Below are 18,487 nucleotides of genomic sequence, written 5' to 3' on the forward strand. Positions count from 1 at the left end.
AACCACTGAGCCAAACCAGCCAGGGCCCACCTTGACTGTTCTAAGTGTACATGTCGGTAGCGGTAAGTACACTCACATTTTTGTGTAACCACCACCACCACCCATCTCCAGAATGTTTCCATCTTGCACAACTGAAACTCTGTCCCCTCTAAACACTGATTACCCCAGCCCTGGCACCCACCATTCTACTTTCTGCCTCTGAACCCGACTCCTCCAGGGACCTCACATTAGTGGGATCACATGGTATCGGTCTTTTTGTGACCAGTTGATTTCACTTAGCATAATGTCCTTGCGGCCCATCCATGTTGTCGCCTGTGTCAGAATTTCCTTCCAAGTGCTGAATAATATGCCACAGGACAGACGGACGTCTGTTCATCCATTCACCTCAGCGGACGCTTGGGGTGCCTCCACCATTGGCCGTTGTGAATGACGCTGCTGTGAGTATACAAACTCCTTTTCAAGCTCCTGATTTCGGTTCTTTGGGGTTTATACCTAGAAATGGAATTGCTCATCATATGGTCATTCTGTGTTTAATTTTTCAGAGAGAGACAGAAACATCGATGTAAGAGAGAAACATCGGTCAGCTGTCTCCTGCATGGCCCCACTGGGGATCAAACCCACAGCCAGGCATGTGCCCTGACCGGGAATCGAACTGGGACCTCTCAGTCCACGGGACAATGCTCAATCCACTGAGCCACACCAGCCCGGCTGTGTTTAATTTTTTTAAGGAACCTCCACACCAGTTTCCATGGTGGCTGGAATTTTACGTTCCCGATGCCAGTGTGTTCATGTAAATCTCTCTGTATGAGAGAAATACTGCTTGAATCCCCCAACTTCTCTCCATCTTCCACCATCGGCCTCTCTTGCCTGGTCTGCTAGCCCCTGACTAGCTTCACCATGGTCACTCTGACCCCTTTCTGACCCAGGCTCCACGGGACAGCCGGGGATTTGATTTCAAATGTGTGGGTCTGTTTCCGCTTCTATCCCGCTGCCTCCACATGCCCTCCAGGTACAAGAGTGCCCCGGAGCCGGCACTGGCTTCTATTGCTTTGGGGATCAAGCCCAGATCCTTACCCGCCCCGTCCTATTGAGCCTAATCTGGTTCGGCTGAGTGGTGACTCTCTCTGCCACCCGCAGTGGCCCATCAGTCCCTGGAAGGCACCGCCATCCCTTGCTTAGCTGTTCATTGGCTGGAAGGCCATCGCCCACCCCAGCCCCTCCCCTAATGGTTCCATTTCATCCTTGGACTTCAGTTCAAATGTCACTCCTTAGGGAAGAGATCCCTGACCCTGTGTTTACTGACTTCCCTCCTCTTTCAAGTAGGTTCTCTTGTCATAGTCTCTCACAAAATGTGTTACTGGCTCCCAAACACTTACCTCTAATGTATTTATGGGTGCACTCCATCATGACTGTTGGGTTAACTTCCATCTTAGCTGCAGGCTGGACAGTGGGTAAGCACACGGGCGTCCCACCCCAAATGGGCTGCACGTCCCCACACACTCACATGTCACCATGTAGTGCCTCCCAGGACTTGACAGTGCTCACTTTATAACTGTTAGTCTGTGCCCTTAATGCAAGTCTGCATCCCCCCAGTCTCTAAGCTCCACCAGGGAGGGTCGGTTTCCTCACCCTCTGTAATTATTCGAGGACAGAAATGTGGACGCTCTGCCTCCCCTTTCAGGGGGCCCTGGCCGAATTGGGAATGCGTGGCCAGGAGACTGGGGTGCGGGTGGGAGCTGCGCAAAGCCCCAACCGGCCAGCTCCGCGTTTGCAGCCAAGGGCTGCCTCTGGGCCTGGGCCTCCCCCCTGCACTGCGAGGGTGTGCGGGGCAGGCTGTCTGCCTGCCTGGCCCTGGCGGCCAGCAGTCCCGGGGTATTCGATGGAGCTCTTGGTTGAGTACATGGGTGACGTCTAAAAAGAACACAGGGCACCGGGGTCGCAAGCACCTTGGGGTAAACTTCATTTACAGTATGAAAACCCTTCATGTGGGTGCGTAAGTACTTTGCACTTTGGGGTTGGAAGATGGAGTGGTTCAGGCCCAGGAAACTACTGAGGTCATTTGTTCCAGGACCAAAACTTTCCAGTTAGACATTTCGGGGGTTCCCCTCCGCCGTCCCCCTGGGACGGAGCAAAGGGCAGCCCATAGCCGGGGGGCACTGGGCGAGGGGCTCGCCCTGGGGCAGGCGAGGCGGCCGGGCATAGACGGCACCCTGCTGGAACCCCGCGAGCCCCCGCGAGCCCCGGCGAGCCCCGGCGAGCTCTGGCGAGCCCCGGCGGCCTGTGCGCTCCGCTCCGCTGCGGCGCGATCCAGCCCGGGATTCCGCGCCCGCCGCCGCCCCGCGGAGCCCCGCCCCCCGCCGCCGCGCCGCCGCCGGAGGCCGCTCGGAGCTGCGCGAACATGGCCGAAGTCGGCGAGGACAGCGGGGCCCGCGCCCTGCTGGCGCTGCGCTCGGCGCCCTGCAGCCCCGTGCTGTGCGCCGCCGCCGCCGCCGCCGCCTTCCCCGCCGCCGCGGCCCCCGCCGCCGCCGCCGCCCCGGGGCCCGCCGCCCCGTCGCCGCCGCCGCCCGCCCAGCCCCCGCCGCCGCCGCCGCCGCCGCCGCCGCCGCCGGGCGCGATCGCGGGGGGTGCGGGGGACCCGGGCGCGGCGGGCGAGGCCTTGGTGGCCGCCGCGGCCGACTCGGTGCGCCGGAGCCCCGGGCCCGTGCTGGCGCGCCTCGAGGGCCGCGAGTTCGAGTTCCTCATGCGGCAGCCCAGCGTCACCATCGGCCGCAACTCGTCGCAGGGCTCGGTGGACCTGAGCATGGGCCTGTCGAGCTTCATCTCGCGGCGCCACCTGCAGCTCACCTTCCAGGAGCCCTGCTTCTACCTGCGCTGCCTCGGCAAGAACGGCGTCTTCGTGGACGGGGCCTTCCAGCGGCGCGGCGCGCCCGCCCTGCAGCTGCCCAAACAGTGAGTGCGCCCGCCCGGCCCGGCCCAGCCGACCCGCGCCCCGCCGGCAACGCCCCCGCCCGCCCGGCCGGGCCCTGGGGTCACCGATCCCGGCGCAGCCCGGCACGGGGTCGCTCCTGACCGCTCCCGGCCCGGGCCCCGCGCCCCGAGGGGCGCCCGGACCCCCGCCTGGCGTGGATCCGGGCGGTCGGCCTTGTCCCCGTCCCGACCTGGACCCCGGCGCTGCCCCCGCGCGGGCTAGCGAGAGAGGTGGCGTCAGGCGGTGTCGCTGGGGGAGGTGCCAGTCCCCCCCGGAAGGCCTGAGCCCCCGGCAGGAGGGACCGGGTCTGAACCGGCGGCGACTTGGGCAGGGAGGGGACGCTCCCCTCCGAGGGAGGGCAGAGGGACCGGGCGAGGGTGCCCTCTCCTCGGTGTACGTGGAGACGCGGTCGGGAGCCCGCACTCCCGGGATGGACAGGGGTGCCGGGGGGCCCGGGCAGGAAGGGAGAACCGCAGGGCTGGGGGCCGCGCAGGGCGCAGGGCGCAGGGCGCAGCCGGCCGGACCGCTGACGCCACGAGCTGTAGCCACATCCCGGTATTCCTTCCGCCCTCCGCTCACTTTCCCCTCTTCCGGTTCCCACGAACGCGTTCTCCCCCAGAGATCCTTGCTTTCTCAAGCTCAGGAGAAAGCCCTTTTAACTACTCATTTCCTCTTTAGGCACTTTCTTTTTTGTACGTAGTCATTGCTTTGAACTCCTCACTAGTGTTTCTATTTCTCCAGTGTGCTTCGTGCTCCAAGCCGGCCCTGGCTAATGACTCTCTTTTACCAGCGCCCCGAGTTCAGGGAATTTTTGCTGGGGTAATTCCCAGGGCGCGACGCTTGCTTCTCATGTTCTAGGGTCTTGGCGTGTTTAGTTGTAAACATTGTGTTGACTTGTCTTCAGATGCAACATCAACAATGACTCATTCTGTTTTGCAAACATGAAAGGTGTGTATTTAGGAAAATCAGGACTTGGTGAATAATTAAAGCTGTTAAACCGCATGGATGTCATTACTCCTTCCTATCTCTTCCACAACCTTCACGCCTTCTCCATTCTGGGCCACTAAATGCATTTCAGGGCCAGACTCTCCTCTTGTGAGAAAGCACAGGTAAACATCCCCTTCCCCTCCTCCCTGCCCTGCGGCTCCTAGAGGCCTGTTTCTGCTCCCTCACTTTCTATGACTCAGGTTCTGTGAGTGCTGGCTTCAAGCAGTCCTGTTTCAGAGTTCCCTGCCTGGCTGGTGGGTAGGTGCACACCTCTCTGGGGCCTAACCGAACAGTGAACACACCGGGATTTCCTCTAACTCGAGGGGAAGAGATTTTAGCCAGGGGAGTCCTCAGATCATTTGCTGAATAGGCCAGACGACATCTGTTGTCTATGGAATGGTTTTGGTGTCCACTGTGCTTTGCAGGATTCCAGGGCACTGGGTGTAGCTGGCGGCCGGTCACCCCCGCCTCTGACGTGGTGCTCGGCCACTGTGCCGGTCTGACCCACTTCAGCGGTGCTCCTGAGCAGTAGCCCTGGGCAGGGCTGGGAAACACAAGAACAGAACACGTGTGCGGAAGGTTACATGGATGGTTACAGGGGTGGGTATGTGCCCTCCTAGAAAGGGCTGTTTGCTTCCGAAAACCTGCAGGGCCTGCGGGCAAGGGTGTCAGCAGTCCAGGCCTTTCCTCTTCTTCCAGAAAACTCAGACCTCAACACTCACACAGTGTGGGTGTCCTGACTTCTGTTAGGGCCAAGCCAGGTCTTCAGCCTTCACATGGAGAGTGATCAAAGTTTTAACGAAGTCAGAGCAAGGACACCGAATGTGTACATTTCTGTCACTCTGATAGGGAAATTCATTACTGACTTTCAAGCAGGGGCAGTAATTCTTGTCTGTTCCCCTCGGGCTTTGGTACGCAGCTTGCCATTAACATTTGACAGTGAATTTCTTTACCTTAGATTTACAGTTCTTACTGTTCTGGACTTGGGTTGACTTGACTGCGCTGGGATGGAGGGGCGGCGGTCACATGAACTGTGCTCCTTTACTTGCACTGTGCGGTGAGCACACCCTCTCCCCATGTGCCATCCCCCGCCCCAGGCCGGTGTGAAGGCCAAACTGCTTATCTTTGTCCCCACGCATCGTTCTCCCTGCCCCCGTGATTGGGGAGCAAATCACAGATGTCGTGTCTCTCTGCCTGTAAAGACTTCAGTAAAAGATAAAGATTCTTTTTTAAAAACCTAACCACAATGTCACTATCACACCTAAAAACTTAATAATAATTTCTTACCATCATCGGACACCCAGTAGGGGTTTGGCTTGTCCTTCCTATGGCAGGAATTTTTCTTAAGTGTAGTTATGTGAGGCAGGACCCACCCAGCTCAGGTGCGGTGTCCCGGCACCTCTTCTAACCCTCTCTTCTTGCCGGAGCACCGAGGTCACTTGTCCTGTGAGTTTCCCACGGTCTGCCTCACAGATTGGATTCCCACGGTGTCTGTTTGGCATATCCTGCCCCTGTTGCTCTTGTAAATTAGTTGTTGGACCTAGAGATCTGATCAGACTCGTGTTTGATGTTTTTTGCCGGAACTGCCCCTGGGCAGGGGTGGCGCAGTGGCTGCCAGAGGCCATGGCCCAGCTCTGGGCCTCACGCTCCCTGTGCTGTTGCCGTCTGTCTGGCGTCCACTCGCGGTGCCTCCACACTCCGCCCTCTGGAAGGTGTGCTGTGAACAGCAGCTGCTCCGGTCACGGCTCCTGCTCGCGGTGGTGATGAGCAGCAGCCACCGAAGTGTTCTGCTGCGTAAACAGTTGCGTGAGGCCCCATGAAAACATACGGACGTGGTTCCTCGGCGCCGTTCCAGCCGGTCGCTTGAAGAACATCAAACTAGCTACTGACCTTTCTACGAGTAGTTATTAGATTGAAGTTGTTTTGAAATTAATTGGACGGTGCCCTGGACTTCGTGAAGACAGCAGGTATTGGCCGAACGCTCACTACCCAGCATCCCCCGAGACAGAAGCTGTGTTTCTTTCCTCCCTCCCCCAGGTCCTTACTAGACCCCATGTGGCCCTGGGCGGTGGGTCCCGGGGTGGGTGTGCGTGCTGAGTGCAGTCTGCACTTGGGACAAGAGAGGGTGTCAGGTGAGCCTGTTTCCATGTGGAAAAAAGAGCTGTGACGAGGGAGGATGGTTCATTATGACATGTTGTGATGTGTGTGGAGCCGGAAGGGCCCCGTAAACCACATGGGAGACAGGCACTGGGCCTGGCCTGTTATGACCTGGACAGGGCGGCCCGGGACTAGAGAGGAAGCGATGGAGCCAGGAGAGCTTCTGAATGGGCCACTGAATGCACTTCGGGGCCAGATAGCCCTCTTGTGAGGAAGCACAGGTAAACCCCCTTCCCCTCCGAGGACATGTTCGGACCGGGGTGGTTGGGTCGGGGAGATGGTCTGAGGCTGGCCCCGGAGGAGTGGTCCCTGCTGCAGAGCGGCGCTGGGGCCTGGGCGAAGGAGCCGCGCGGGCTCGGAGACAGGCTGGTGTCGTGTCCAGATAGCGGGCTCAAGAGCCCGAAAGGCCCTGGCTGGGTGGCTCGGTGAGTTAGAGCATCATCCCATATACCCAAAGGTTGGGGGTTCGATCCCTAGTCGGGGCATGTGCAGAAGGCAACCGATTGATGTTCCTCCCTCACATCAGTGTTTCTCCCCATACTCCCTTCCTTTCTCTCTAAAATCAGTAAGAATGTATCCTCGGGTGAGGCTTTTAAAAAGATACAAAGTGTTTCACTCTCTAAATAATTGCTTTAGTCTGATTTCCTTGCCATCTTGTTCAGAATTTACCTTAAAAGGTTGCTGGAACTGTAGCAAACTGGGAGCCAGCCCATCGGTCCTGTGGTGATAAACTAGGCACCACTCCCTAGCATGTAGTTCACCTGGAGATTTAGGGGCTCATCACCATACAAGAAAACCTATCATTTTATTTCATTTTTTATTTTTTTCTTTATTGATTTTCAGAGAGAGGGGAAGGGAAGAGGGAGAGAAAGATAGAAACATGGATGAGAGAACATCGATTGGCCACCTCCTGCACGCCCCCACTAGGGATCTGGCCCACAACCTGGGCATGTGCCCTGACCGGGAATCAAACTGGCGACCTCTTGGTGCACGGGTCAATGCTAAACCACTGAGCTGCACCAGCTGGGCGAAAACCTATCATATTTTAGAAATCAGTCTACGAGAAGGATGTTGCCAGTCATGCAGTATGTGTGTAGTTGAATTTGCGGTACATTGATGGGAGCCTTTGGCGAGGAGGGAGGATGGGTTGGGGGGAAAGGGTGGGAAGTAGAGTTCTGACAGTGTCCTCCTTGCTAATGCGTCTGAAAAGGGCACAGCCACACTTCAATGATGTGCGGAAAGGAAAGGAAACCTCTGATTTGGACATATAGTAATTTACTCTTTGCTGTTTGCAAGTCTTGTGAATGTCAGGGCATAGACTTGCTAAATTAATGACAACTCCAATTACAGCAACACCTCATTTCCATAATCACCCTACATTCAAAGCATTTCCTATGAAAATGAGAGGATTGTATGAGAGGCTCTGACTCTGGTTCCTGGAAGTAGGCCCTTGCGCCGTGACTCACTGGGAGACCTGGCCAGAGGATTTCGCTGCTGCTCCCATTTTTCAGGAGTTTCTAGTTTTCTGGTGAAATGTTGCTGGTTGGTTGAGAAGAACAATGAGATCTGTGTGGACATATTCGGGGATATGTGAAGGGGACCCCGGAAGGGGTGCTGGGTGTTGTCTGCGAGTCTGCCCGGGGCTGTGCGAGCAGTGTGTCAGCGCCAGTTGCTGGGACCGCCCGGCTGCACCCTGGGCCTCACGTGACCTCTCTAGACCATGGACCACGCGGCTGTCCTGGGAGCTGGTGCGGAGGCACTGGCGGGGCTGCGATGCCCGGACGGACACTTCCCTGCCCATGTCCACACGCTGCTGCTCTTCTGAGGCTTCTCCCCGAGGGTCATTTCCCGGCGATGTGTAGAGGGAGGGGGGTGTTGTACCCAGGATTTGATTAAGGACCTTTTTGCACCCTGGCTGGTTTAGCTCCACAGTTAGCACAGTGACCCAAGAACCGAAGGGGCTCGAGTTCGATTCCTGGTCAAAGGCATGTACCTGGGTTGCAGGTTCTATCCCCTGGCCCTGGTTGGGGTCATGTGGGAGGCAACTAATCGATGTATCTCTCTCAAGTCTAGGTTTCTCTTCCTCCTCCTCCTCCTGTTTATTCCAGAAGTTCTCAAGGTGTTCGGGCCAGAGCCCTGTTGTCTCCGAAGAGCTTTTGTTGGTGTGGGATTTGTGTGTTACTCTTGCCACATTAGGAATTAGAGCTGAGAGGTTAAAATCTATGTGCTCATTAATCTGATCAAAAATAGCAATTATAAACCTATTTCCAAAATAACTTTTTATAAAAAAAAAAAAATAGCTATATTTCCCCAAACAAAAATAACTCAGAAGGCGGTGTTCATTGTTGTAAATGTCTTTGATGTCTGGCATCTTGTCGCTGTTCCTGCTGGTCCGTTGTTCCGGGTAAGCGAGGGAGGAAATCCCGCTCGGGAGCCAGAGCCGCCCAGCCAGGAGGAGCCTTTGGTGCCTTTGGGGTCACGGACGGTGTCCTTGGAGGCCTCACCCGCTGCACAGCGTGTCTTCCATGCCGACGGGCTGGACGTCATTGGTGGGCTGTGCTGTCCCGTTGAGGCCCACAGCTCTGTCTTGCACTCTGAATACATCTTGTACCTGGAGGATCAGGCCTTTGATATAGTTTAATTTTTAAATTTGCTTTGAAAGTTGAGTGACACACTGTATTTTTATCAGAGTAAAAGAGGCACATAATGTAATCACTGGCCTTATTAGCATCTTGTGATACAATTTGGCTTAAATTTAGTATTTTATATGTCAATTTTTTATTATTTCAAATGTAACTGGCCATCTTATTAGTTATTTACTATTTCCCTGTAACCAGGTGGGGTGCGGTGGCCTTTTCCCCCTCCGAGCTGGTTCCCGGGTGACGCCCCTGCTTTTCCTTTCGGCGCAGGTGGGGGCCCAGGAGAAAGGCAGTGCAGGGCGTGGACAGAGAACCGTGCCAGTCTGTGGGGGTATCAGTGGCACGTGATTTCACGGGCAGGGTCCACGTGTATGACCCTTCGCGAAAACGCCCAGCACACTTCCGAGAACGGTGACCCTTGGGTGAGCGTCCACTGTGTCTCCCTGCCCGACTTCTCAGTGGGCATCTTTCTCGCTCTTCCTTCTCACAGAGATCAGTGTCACACAGAAGATACAGTGGATCTGTCTGTTCTGCAGAGCGTTGCTTTCTATGATTGGTCATAAAAATGAGGTGCTGTCCAGCGTGAGGATGGGCGTGTCGGTGCCTCCCAGCCCCTCCCAGACGTGTCTGGCTCTGACTCAGATATTCTGGGTTTGGGGGCAGCATGCAGGGTTCAGAAAGTAATGTTACAACTTCCTGTTGGGATTGCAGCCACACCTTGTGTCGGGCTGGGCAGCGGGCGCGGTGGGGAGTCCGAGGCCATGGGTCTGGCGGCCGCGAGCCGAGCTGGCCGGGCTCAGGCTGCCGCACGTGGGCGTCGGGACAGCGCCTTCCCAGAAGTGTTTGGCTTTGGTTGGCTGACGAAGTCAAGGAGCCTCCCAGATGCTGCGGGCAGCTCCGGCTAGTTGAGGCGGTGGGAAGTCACCGGAACCGATTTGGGAAGAATGTTAAGGTGAAGTGGGATGGAACTCGTGGTGGAGCGGACGGGCTGGAGGCTGGGAAGCGGTGTGGACAGAAGAACGGCCCACAGGTCTGCACTCCTGCCCTCCCGCCTTGGGGACATAAACACCCAGCCGCTTGGCAGGTATATGCCTGAAGCTGGGAACAGTGACTCACTGGGCTGAGGAAAACATCGCTCCTGCGGAATGTCCGCCTCCCTCCGGTGGTCCTGGGCGTGTGTGCCTGATGGGCCTGAGGAACTGAATGTGTTTAGTTTTTCAATTAATTTAAGTTTAAATGGCCACGTGAGCCCACTGGTATCCTTGAAGACGTGGCGGGTCTGAGGATGCCTGGGCTCCTGCGTGTGGCCACGCCTTGGTTCCCCCGTTGCCCCAGGCAGTACTCTTCCTGCAGTTTGTTTCCAGGTGAGAAAGACGGAGGAGGTCTGGTCTGGCCAGGCCAGGGGGCTGCAGGCAGACCCACTGAACAGAGTTGCGTGGGCGCCAGGTTTGCGGGGGGCACCTGCAGCCCAGCTCCTTCTGGAAGGCACTTGCTGCCCACTAGGCTGACCAGTCTCTGGTTTCTGCCACTCGGATGCAGCTCAGATAGAATGCATGGCTCCCGTGTGGCTTCACCCGAGTTCTTGAAGCCCAGGGAACAAGTAAGGGCCTGAGAGACGTTCCTGTGGACGGTGGACAGAGGGGAGACAGCTTTATGGTGGGGGAAACTCAGAAGTCTCCGTGGCCCTTGGCAGCCCTGGTTCGCTGTGTGTATCGGGTATTGATGGACTGGGAGCCTGGCTCCTCGCGAGCAGTATTGTGGCTTCTGTCCTCGCGGTTGGTTATAAAGGCCTTTGTAGCACACGTGTGCGCGTTGGGTGTGCTGCCTGTTCCAGTCTGCCTGCAGGGCACCTGCTCGTGCCAGGCGGTGTCTGTCCCCTCAGGAAGCTGCGAGTCCCTCGGGGGCACAGTGTTGGTTCCCAGTGCCAGCACAGTGCTTGGCACTTACAAGACACTCAGCATGACTGAGTGAATGTTTGTTTATGTGCATAACTTCCATAGGCTGCTGCTGTTCCAACAGAGACCTGCCAGCATCTTGCTCGTGGAGAGTTCAGTGGGGAGAAAACCTTTCACACCGAGAGTCAGACCCGGCTGGCAACACTGCCCCTCGTCGGCTCGCTCTCCAGGCTGCCGTGGGGTCTGCGCCAGGCCTGCAGGGGTCGTGGGGGCCAGTGTTGATGGGCAGGCCCAGAGGGGCAGCTCTCACTTCACTCGCGTGCCAGTGGCCGGAGCTGCGGAGAAGGGGACCTTTGGCGAACAGCTGGCCCGTCTTGGCCACATTTAGGTCTGATTGGCAAACTACCAGCTGTCAGCCAAATCCTGCCAGATCCTTATTTTTATACATAAAGTTTTATTGGAACACAGCCACGTTTACATGCTGTCTGGCTGCTTAGTTGAGACACACCATGCGACCCTCAAACCTAAAACATTTACAGAAATGGTGTGCACACCACTGCCTGGACCAGCACCTTCTTCCACGTTGATACATTTCAAGGAGACTGATCGAGACCTTCTAGTGCTCGGTTTCTCTAATAGAGCCCTGTGTTTGTAAAAAGTTCTGTTTCGTTCTCAGTGTTTCATTTATTTGTTTTGGGGTGGTTTATATGAATAGGGTCTTTCTTTCCTTTTATTCTCCATTTCCTAACGGGTCAGTGCTCACGTGTAGGAAAGATGGGCTGTGTGTGTGGGTGGCCGTTTCTTTCCCTTTTTTTGGGTATGGGCTTTGTGATACTAATTAATTTTTTTAACTTTCCATTTTGAAAAAATTCTAAACTTCCAGAAAGTTGCAAACCTAGAACCAATAATTGCTACGCCGCCTCTGGCGGACGCATCCGTTGCCGACATCCCGCCACGTCTGCTCCGGACGTCCTGTGTCCAGGTTCCTTGCGGGTGGGGTATGCATGCCATCCCCCCTTCCCTCGTACCACAGCGCATTTCCCAAGGAGAAGGGCATTTCCACATCCGCAGTCCTGTGACTAGACTCAGGACAGTCCGCGTCACGGCGATGCTCCGGTCTGACCCGCAGCCCCACCTCCGCTGTCCCAAGCGTCCCTGCGGCGTTTCACGCGCCGGGCCCGGCCCAGTGCAGCCTTCGGTCAGTTGTCCTGCCTCGTGTCCTCACCCTGGAAGCTCCTTGGCTTTCTTCGTCTTGATTGACTTTGACTCCTGTGAAAGAAAGCAGGACAGTATTTTCTCGGTGCTCAGCCTGGCAAGAGCTCGGCAGGACCCTGAGCAGGACAGAGGGCACTGACCCCCCCCTCCAGCTGGGGGGCGGGACGTTTTGCAAAGGAAACGTTGTGAATTGGAGATGGAAACCCAGGACTGGTTAAATAGCTCATGTGTTTCAGGGCGTTAAAAAGATACAGAAAAATACAGGGGCTAATTGAACACATATTGGTGGAGCCGTGAAGAATAATAAGAAAGAGCCCTGGCCAGTTTGGCTCAGTGGTTAGAGCGTCAGCCTGCGGTCCGGAGAGACCCGGGTTCGGTTCTCGCTAAGGGCACGTAGCTCGGTTGCAGTTTGTCCCCGGCCCTGGTTGGTCGTGCAGGTGGCAGCCACTCGATGTGTCCCTTCACGTCGATGTTTCTCTCTCTCTCTCCTTTCCTCTCTCTCCCTCCCACTCTATCCGTACAAAAATTGGAAAAATATCCTCGGGTGAGGATAAAAAAAAAAAAAAAAGAATAACAAGAAAGAGAATATGTTACAAATGCTGTTGTCTCCTGTGTCCCCTCCAGAGACAGTGACCCCTCTGGTCCTTCCTCAACTTTCCACACACACAGACGTCCACGATGAGATGATACATTGTCTAGATGGGTGTGTGGGTCATTTACACAGACGATGTCCTACAGTCTCTTCACTGTACAACTGTACTTCCCACTTCTCCAGGAAGATTCTCCGTGGGCTTCGCCATCAGACACAGTAACTACCTTCTCGGCGTTGCCCCGGCCTGTGGACCCAGCCCTCCCTGCTGTGCACCCTGGTTCCACCTTCCCTGGGCCGGAGGGGAAGGGGGCAGGAGGCTCTGCACCCTGAGCGGCCGGCTCAGCACCCCCGCCCCTCCCCCCCGTCTGTCACCTGTCCGTGCCCCACCTGCGTGTACTGGAGCCCTCATCACACCTTTGGCCCATGTTTGGGGTGATCCACTCTTCGGGGCTCTACCTGCTGGTGCACCTCTGACCTTTAAGGGAGTGAACTGTCCTTCTGACGTTTGGGAATTTGCTGCTTATGTTTCTTTCTATTGTAACGTGTAGGTTTCACCTTTTTTTTTTTTTTTTTTTTTTTTTATCCTTACCCGAGGATATTTTTCCATTTTTTGTACAGATAGAGTGGGAGGGAGAGAGAGGAAGGGAGAGAGAGAAAGAAACATCGACGTGAAGGGACACATCGAGTGGCTGCCACCCGCACGACCAACCAGGGCCGGGGACAAACTGCAACCGAAGTACGTGCCCTTAGCGGGAACCGAACCCGGGTCTCTCTGGACCGCAGGCTGACGCTCTAACCACTGAGCCAAACTGGCCAGGGCGGTTTCACCTTTTAACAGTTTTCAGAATCGTGATTTCATTTTGTTTACTGTCATCTAAGAAGCCAGGGAGGTGTGATGTGGGTTTTTTATCGTTTTTTTCTTCTTTATTGATTTTAGAGAGAGAGGAAGGGAGAGGGAGAGAGAAATAGAAACATCGATGAGAGAGAACATCGATTGGCTGCCTCCTGCACGCCCCACACTGGGGATTGGGCCACAGCCTGGGCATGTGCCCTCACCGGGAATTGAACCTGCCATCTCTTGGTGCATGGGTTAGCGCTCAGCCACTGAGCCACACTGGCCAGGCTGTATGATGTGTTTTTAACAAGATAACTTTAAAAAATGGGTAACATTTTAAACATCAGTATCTTTGCCCTGGCCTGTTTGGCTCAGCGGTTAGAGCGTTGACCTGCGGTCCTGAGAGACCTGGGTTCGGTTCCTGCTAAGGGCGTGTACCTTGGTTGCAGTTTGTCCCCGGCCCTGGTTGGTCATGCGGGTGGCAGCCACTTGATGTGTTCCTTTCACATCGATGTTTCTCTCTCTCTCTCTCTCTGTTCCTCTCTCTCCTTCCCACTCTACCTGAACAAAAAAATGGGAAAATGTCCTCGGGTGAGGATAAAAAAATAAAATAAATAAATAAACATCAGTATCTTTTAAGAAGTAGAGGATCATTTCTTTGGAGAGCTCTCTATCCCAAGTGACTTTTTCCTGACGGTTCCAGATGGCTGATGCGGTCGGGCACCTGGGTTCTAGAGCTCATTTGGGAGCTTATTTTATCAGCTTGTAGTCTCTAATTTTCTTAATAGTACGCTTTAGCTTTTCTGCTATATTTCTATATAACCTCCATTATTTCACGCTTTGGGGTGAAACCCGTGCTTATAGGAAATTTGGAAAGTTCAGACGTGGAAAGCAGAGGCGCCACGTGCCACTCCTGTCCACTGCGATGACCACGGTTTCCATCCCGTGTTGTCCTGCTTCTGTTTCCTTAAAAAGAAAAAAAGCCCAGCAGGCACTTTGCTGAAACCCGTGTCTGGGATTTTGCAACTGCTGGTGATCCCCGCTCGGGCCTCGGAGGCACCATGTTTACGTTAATGTCTGTTGAGATGAGCCGTGAGGGTCGCTGTGCCCCTGAGTCAGGAGCTCGCCTGTGGCGCTGCCCACAGCTGAGGCCTAAAGGGTGGCCAGGCAAGCCGAGATGGGGCCCTGCCCCCTTCCCGCATGGCCTGGTGTCTGTGATTCCTCGAGGGCCCGCATTCCTGTGGCTGCATCAGATAATGGTTGTGAGTTGCTTTCCGGGTGGAGAAATGTTAGCGGGACCTGATGCTCCTGGCCGACGGAGGCACAGGCGGAGTGTGTGACCCAGGGCGGTCTTGCTGGCCTTGGGGCCTGGACACCTACCCCCAGTCCTCTGTGCTCAGGCCCTTCCAGATGGGGCTCCTCCGCGGGAGCTGCAGGGATTCCCACTGTTCTTAGCACTTTTTTTTTTTTTTTTTGCAGGATCTACAAATAATTTTGTTGAAACTAAACAAATAATGCAGCAGCTTGTGACAAAGTCTCACGAGGAAATAACTTAACTGCTTTCCACCTTCACTGAACTCTGTTGCAGTTTCTTCAGAGATGAGAACTGAACCCAAGGGTCTCCTACCTGGGTCCATGATGGAGAACAGATGCTGGATGGGCCCAGGCACAGACCCCTCCCCGGGGGGTGACACAGGGTGGAGCCCAGCGAGCGGGGGACAGCGTCCAGACTCAGGGAAGGAGCAGCATGGTCCCTCCCCATCCCCTGTGATGTGTGTGCCGTGTTTTTGGTTTTTATCTCAAGCCTACTGGCACTGTGGACATGGGGCTACACAGACCCCTGGGGCAAAATCGTGGGCATGTAGGGCACAGGGCTGTTGGGGAAGGTGGCACCAACCTCAGAGTGTCTGGCTCAGTTTTATTTCAGAGAAACCCCGTCTGATGAATTGGCCAGTACGATTTACATAGCAGTTGAACTAGTTAGTGTCCCTGCCTGTGGAAACCAGCCCTCCCCTGGGCAGCTCCGTGCTGCCGATGCTGCGGGTGCTCTGTGGCCAGGCTCCCCAGCTGCACCACTTCTTCTCCTTGGGCTCAGACACGGTCGGCTCGGGGACGTGCAGAGCGAGCGGTGGTTTTACGAGGAGGCTGTGGGCGTGTTTCTTCCCCTCCCGTCCGCTGTGAGCGCCTGTTCGCTGGGTGCTCTGCCTCCCCGTGTCCTGGCCCTGCCGAACGGAGGAGGAGCGGACAGGGGGATTCAGGAGGCGTCTCCTGGCCCTGACTCTGCTTTCCTGGATCCCAGCTCCGCGGCTTTGAAGCCGGCCTGAGTCTGAAGCCAGATAAAGGCCTTTTCACATTCCACTCGCTGCTGATTCTGCTCTTGTGCTTTGTTTTGGGCCTTATCCAGGATGCAGAGAGGTCTCTGGAGTGAGTCCCCTCGCTTTGTAAACATCATCTGGTGGCCAGCACCTCTCCCAGCCTCCCTGGGAAAACTGGCCGCACTTCCGGCCCTGGTCCAGCTGGTCCATCCACGGTGCCGTCTGGGGAGACTCGCCTGAAGGTCAACCTGAGGGAGACTCGAGCTTGACCCTAAGCTGTTCATCATCTTTTCAGTCTAGTGTGGACTTCTGCGTGACGGGATGAGAACAAGGGCTCGAGCATAACGAAGCGGCGTCATCACCTTCGGCTCGTGTGTGATCTGCGAAGGGTCCCCCGGGTGTTTCCGTGGTGGGGCCGCCCTCCGCTCTCCTGGCTGAGGGTTTGAGTCTGGCTGTGCCAGGGTGGGGTGGCCCTCTCCTGGCTTCTCCCTCTTGGGAACTCAGGGGGGTGGACGGCGGTGAGATGCAGCTTCTGGAAAAGAGGTGGGTGGACACATTGACCAGAGGAGCCCTCAGGGCTGCCAGCACTGGAGCCCAGGCCCCGCGTCCCTGGCACTTCACTCATGCCCGTCGTGACCTCAAAGGCCCTTCCCACTCCTGACCTCCGGACAGCCCTAGCCTCCCCGCCCCAGTGTGTGTTCCGGGTCCGGGTGAGGTCCTCGCCCGTGGCTCCTTGTGTTTCCTTTCTCTTTGCGCCGAGTACACAGCTGTTAATTTGCCTCCTTGCCCAGGCTGCAGGCCCGTTTCCTAGGAGACACCGTCGTTTGTTTTATTCGGGGGCCTGTAGAGGGCCGGGCAGCTCACCGTGCTTAGCACCCGTGTGGTGGACAATTGAAGGCAGAACGGCCAGTGGCCGAGGCAGGCTCTGGGCGGCCTCCGACCTTCCCGAGAACCTGCTTTCGTCCGTGCACAAGACCGTCTCCTGCCAGGCCGGGCACGTCACGGCCATGGTGGCCCGGCCTCGTGTGGTTTGCTAGCCATCAAGGGTACAAACTCTGGAATTCAGCCTTGGTGACATCGTGAACTGATTTTGCCACAGTAAACTTAATTCATGTGGTAAGAGGATTTCGGATTGACACAGTGCCTTAGGGGTAAACGTTGGCAGTGAAATTCCAGTGACAGTGACTCCCAGCGCCGTGGCCCTGGCGCTGCCCCTCGGTCCTCTGGCTGCTCACAGCACGCTGGGCGAGGTGACACTCTGTGCCTCTGCAGGGACAGCGCTCAGGAGCTGCGCGGGTGGCATCAGCATGCGGGTGCCCGAGGGAAGAACAGGCAGAAGTGGCTTTTGAAAATCACACCGAACGGCACCGGGTCAGTCGGCAGCAGGCGGCTCGGCACAGAGCTGCGGAACGCGGCCCGTGTCCTCCGCGCGGTCCGAGGGCAGCTGGAGGCCGTTCCTGGTCGCTCAAGCCATCGGTGCCTGCCCCCCCCCCCCGTTCCTATCACGGATGCCTTGGGGGGTTCTGGAGAAGTGAGCTTCCTTCCTCAGGCTCTGCCTGCCTGACTTCGTGTGTTTAAAATATGCTTTTATTGACTTTTTTTTTTTTTTTTTTAGAGAGAGGGGAAAAAGAGATAGAAACATGGATGTGAGAGAAAAACATCCATCGGCTGCCTCCTGCAGGCCCCCCTCCCCCTCACTGGGGACCGAGCCTGCCACCGGGGCATGTGCCCTGACTGGAAATCGAACCGGGACCTCTCAGGCCATGGGAGGGGCTCAGTCCACTGAGCCACACCGGCCGGGCCGACTCGGTGTATTTAAAATGACTCGATACAGTGGCTCCATCCGCGTTATGAGCATTGGACTAGGGATGGAGCGCGGACTTCTGCAGAGACTGTCTTATGCTCCAGGACAACAACGAGCACAGCTTCAGACAGGTTGGAGCACCAGGGTCACGATGTGCCGTTGTGCCCGGCAGGAGAGGGCTGAGCCCAGGCGGGACAGGGCTGCTCTGCGCAGACCACCTGGAGATGGGCCTGCCCAGGTGTCGGAGTCGCCCGTGCTGCTCGTCATAGCACCTGCGTTGCGTAGAGCCACTTGCTGTCACCACTCGGAATCAGCGCAGCTCCACAGCTGTCTTCTGTCTCTCGTCGTGCTGCCGTTCCCGCGGTGCTGGGGTCCTCCTCGGTGGAGAAGTGCATCGGCCAGTCCATGTCACCTCGGGAGTGCTCTGGACGCCGTTCGGCCGTGGGTGGGGCACTGTCACAGTTCACTTGCTGCAGGAGGGAGGGCTCTAGGGAACCCGATCCGTGCGGCTCCACCCTGTCCCCTGACCCTGAGTCGTCTGCTTCCTCTACCAACACAGGAGCCTCCTCCTGGTGCTGCATCTGAGACAGTTCATTCTAGGCCGGGAGTCCCCACACTGGGCGGTTTGCACGGGGTGGCGATGTGTCGTGTGAGGTGTTAGTTGGGGGCTAGGCTGTGGCACAAGCTCAGCAGTAGCCAGCTCCTCCCATGGTGATGCGGGGAGCGGGCACACGCCCTCCTTCAAAGCGTTGACCCAGCAGTGATCCCCATCCCACCACTCACATCCCTGCAGGGGATGCTGGGAAATGTTATTTAGCCGTGTGCCCCATAAGGAAGAGGTGCATTTCGGTGAGCAGCTGGTAGTTACTGTAGCAAGAGAAGGCCTGTGTGGACATTGAGGAGGGCAGGACCTGGGCAAAGGGAGATGCTCTCGGTGGGCGTCGGCATTCAGCAGGTGCAGAGGGTGGGAAGGTGTGCTTCACTGCATGCCGGTGGGAGCTGTTCGAGGTTTTGGTTTTTTGTTGTTGTTGTTTTTTTATTGATTTTAGAGAGAGAGGAAGGGAGAGGGAGAGAAATAGA

General features: G+C 56.3%; 1 protein-coding gene across 1 annotated transcript in view; it reads left to right on the forward strand.

Moving 5' to 3' along the window:
* The first annotated feature begins 2,398 nt into the window (after positions 1-2,398).
* Positions 2,399-18,487, forward strand: part of FOXK1 (forkhead box K1) — a 49,293-nt gene continuing 33,204 nt past the window's right edge. The window contains exon 1 of the mRNA XM_036239729.1: positions 2,399-2,949. Coding sequence (XP_036095622.1) covers positions 2,399-2,949 — 551 coding nt within the window. The remainder of the gene's footprint in view (positions 2,950-18,487) is intronic.

This window comes from Molossus molossus, unplaced genomic scaffold (genome assembly GCF_014108415.1).
Source record: "Molossus molossus isolate mMolMol1 unplaced genomic scaffold, mMolMol1.p scaffold_m16_p_4, whole genome shotgun sequence".
Classification (NCBI taxonomy): domain Eukaryota; kingdom Metazoa; phylum Chordata; class Mammalia; order Chiroptera; family Molossidae; genus Molossus; species Molossus molossus.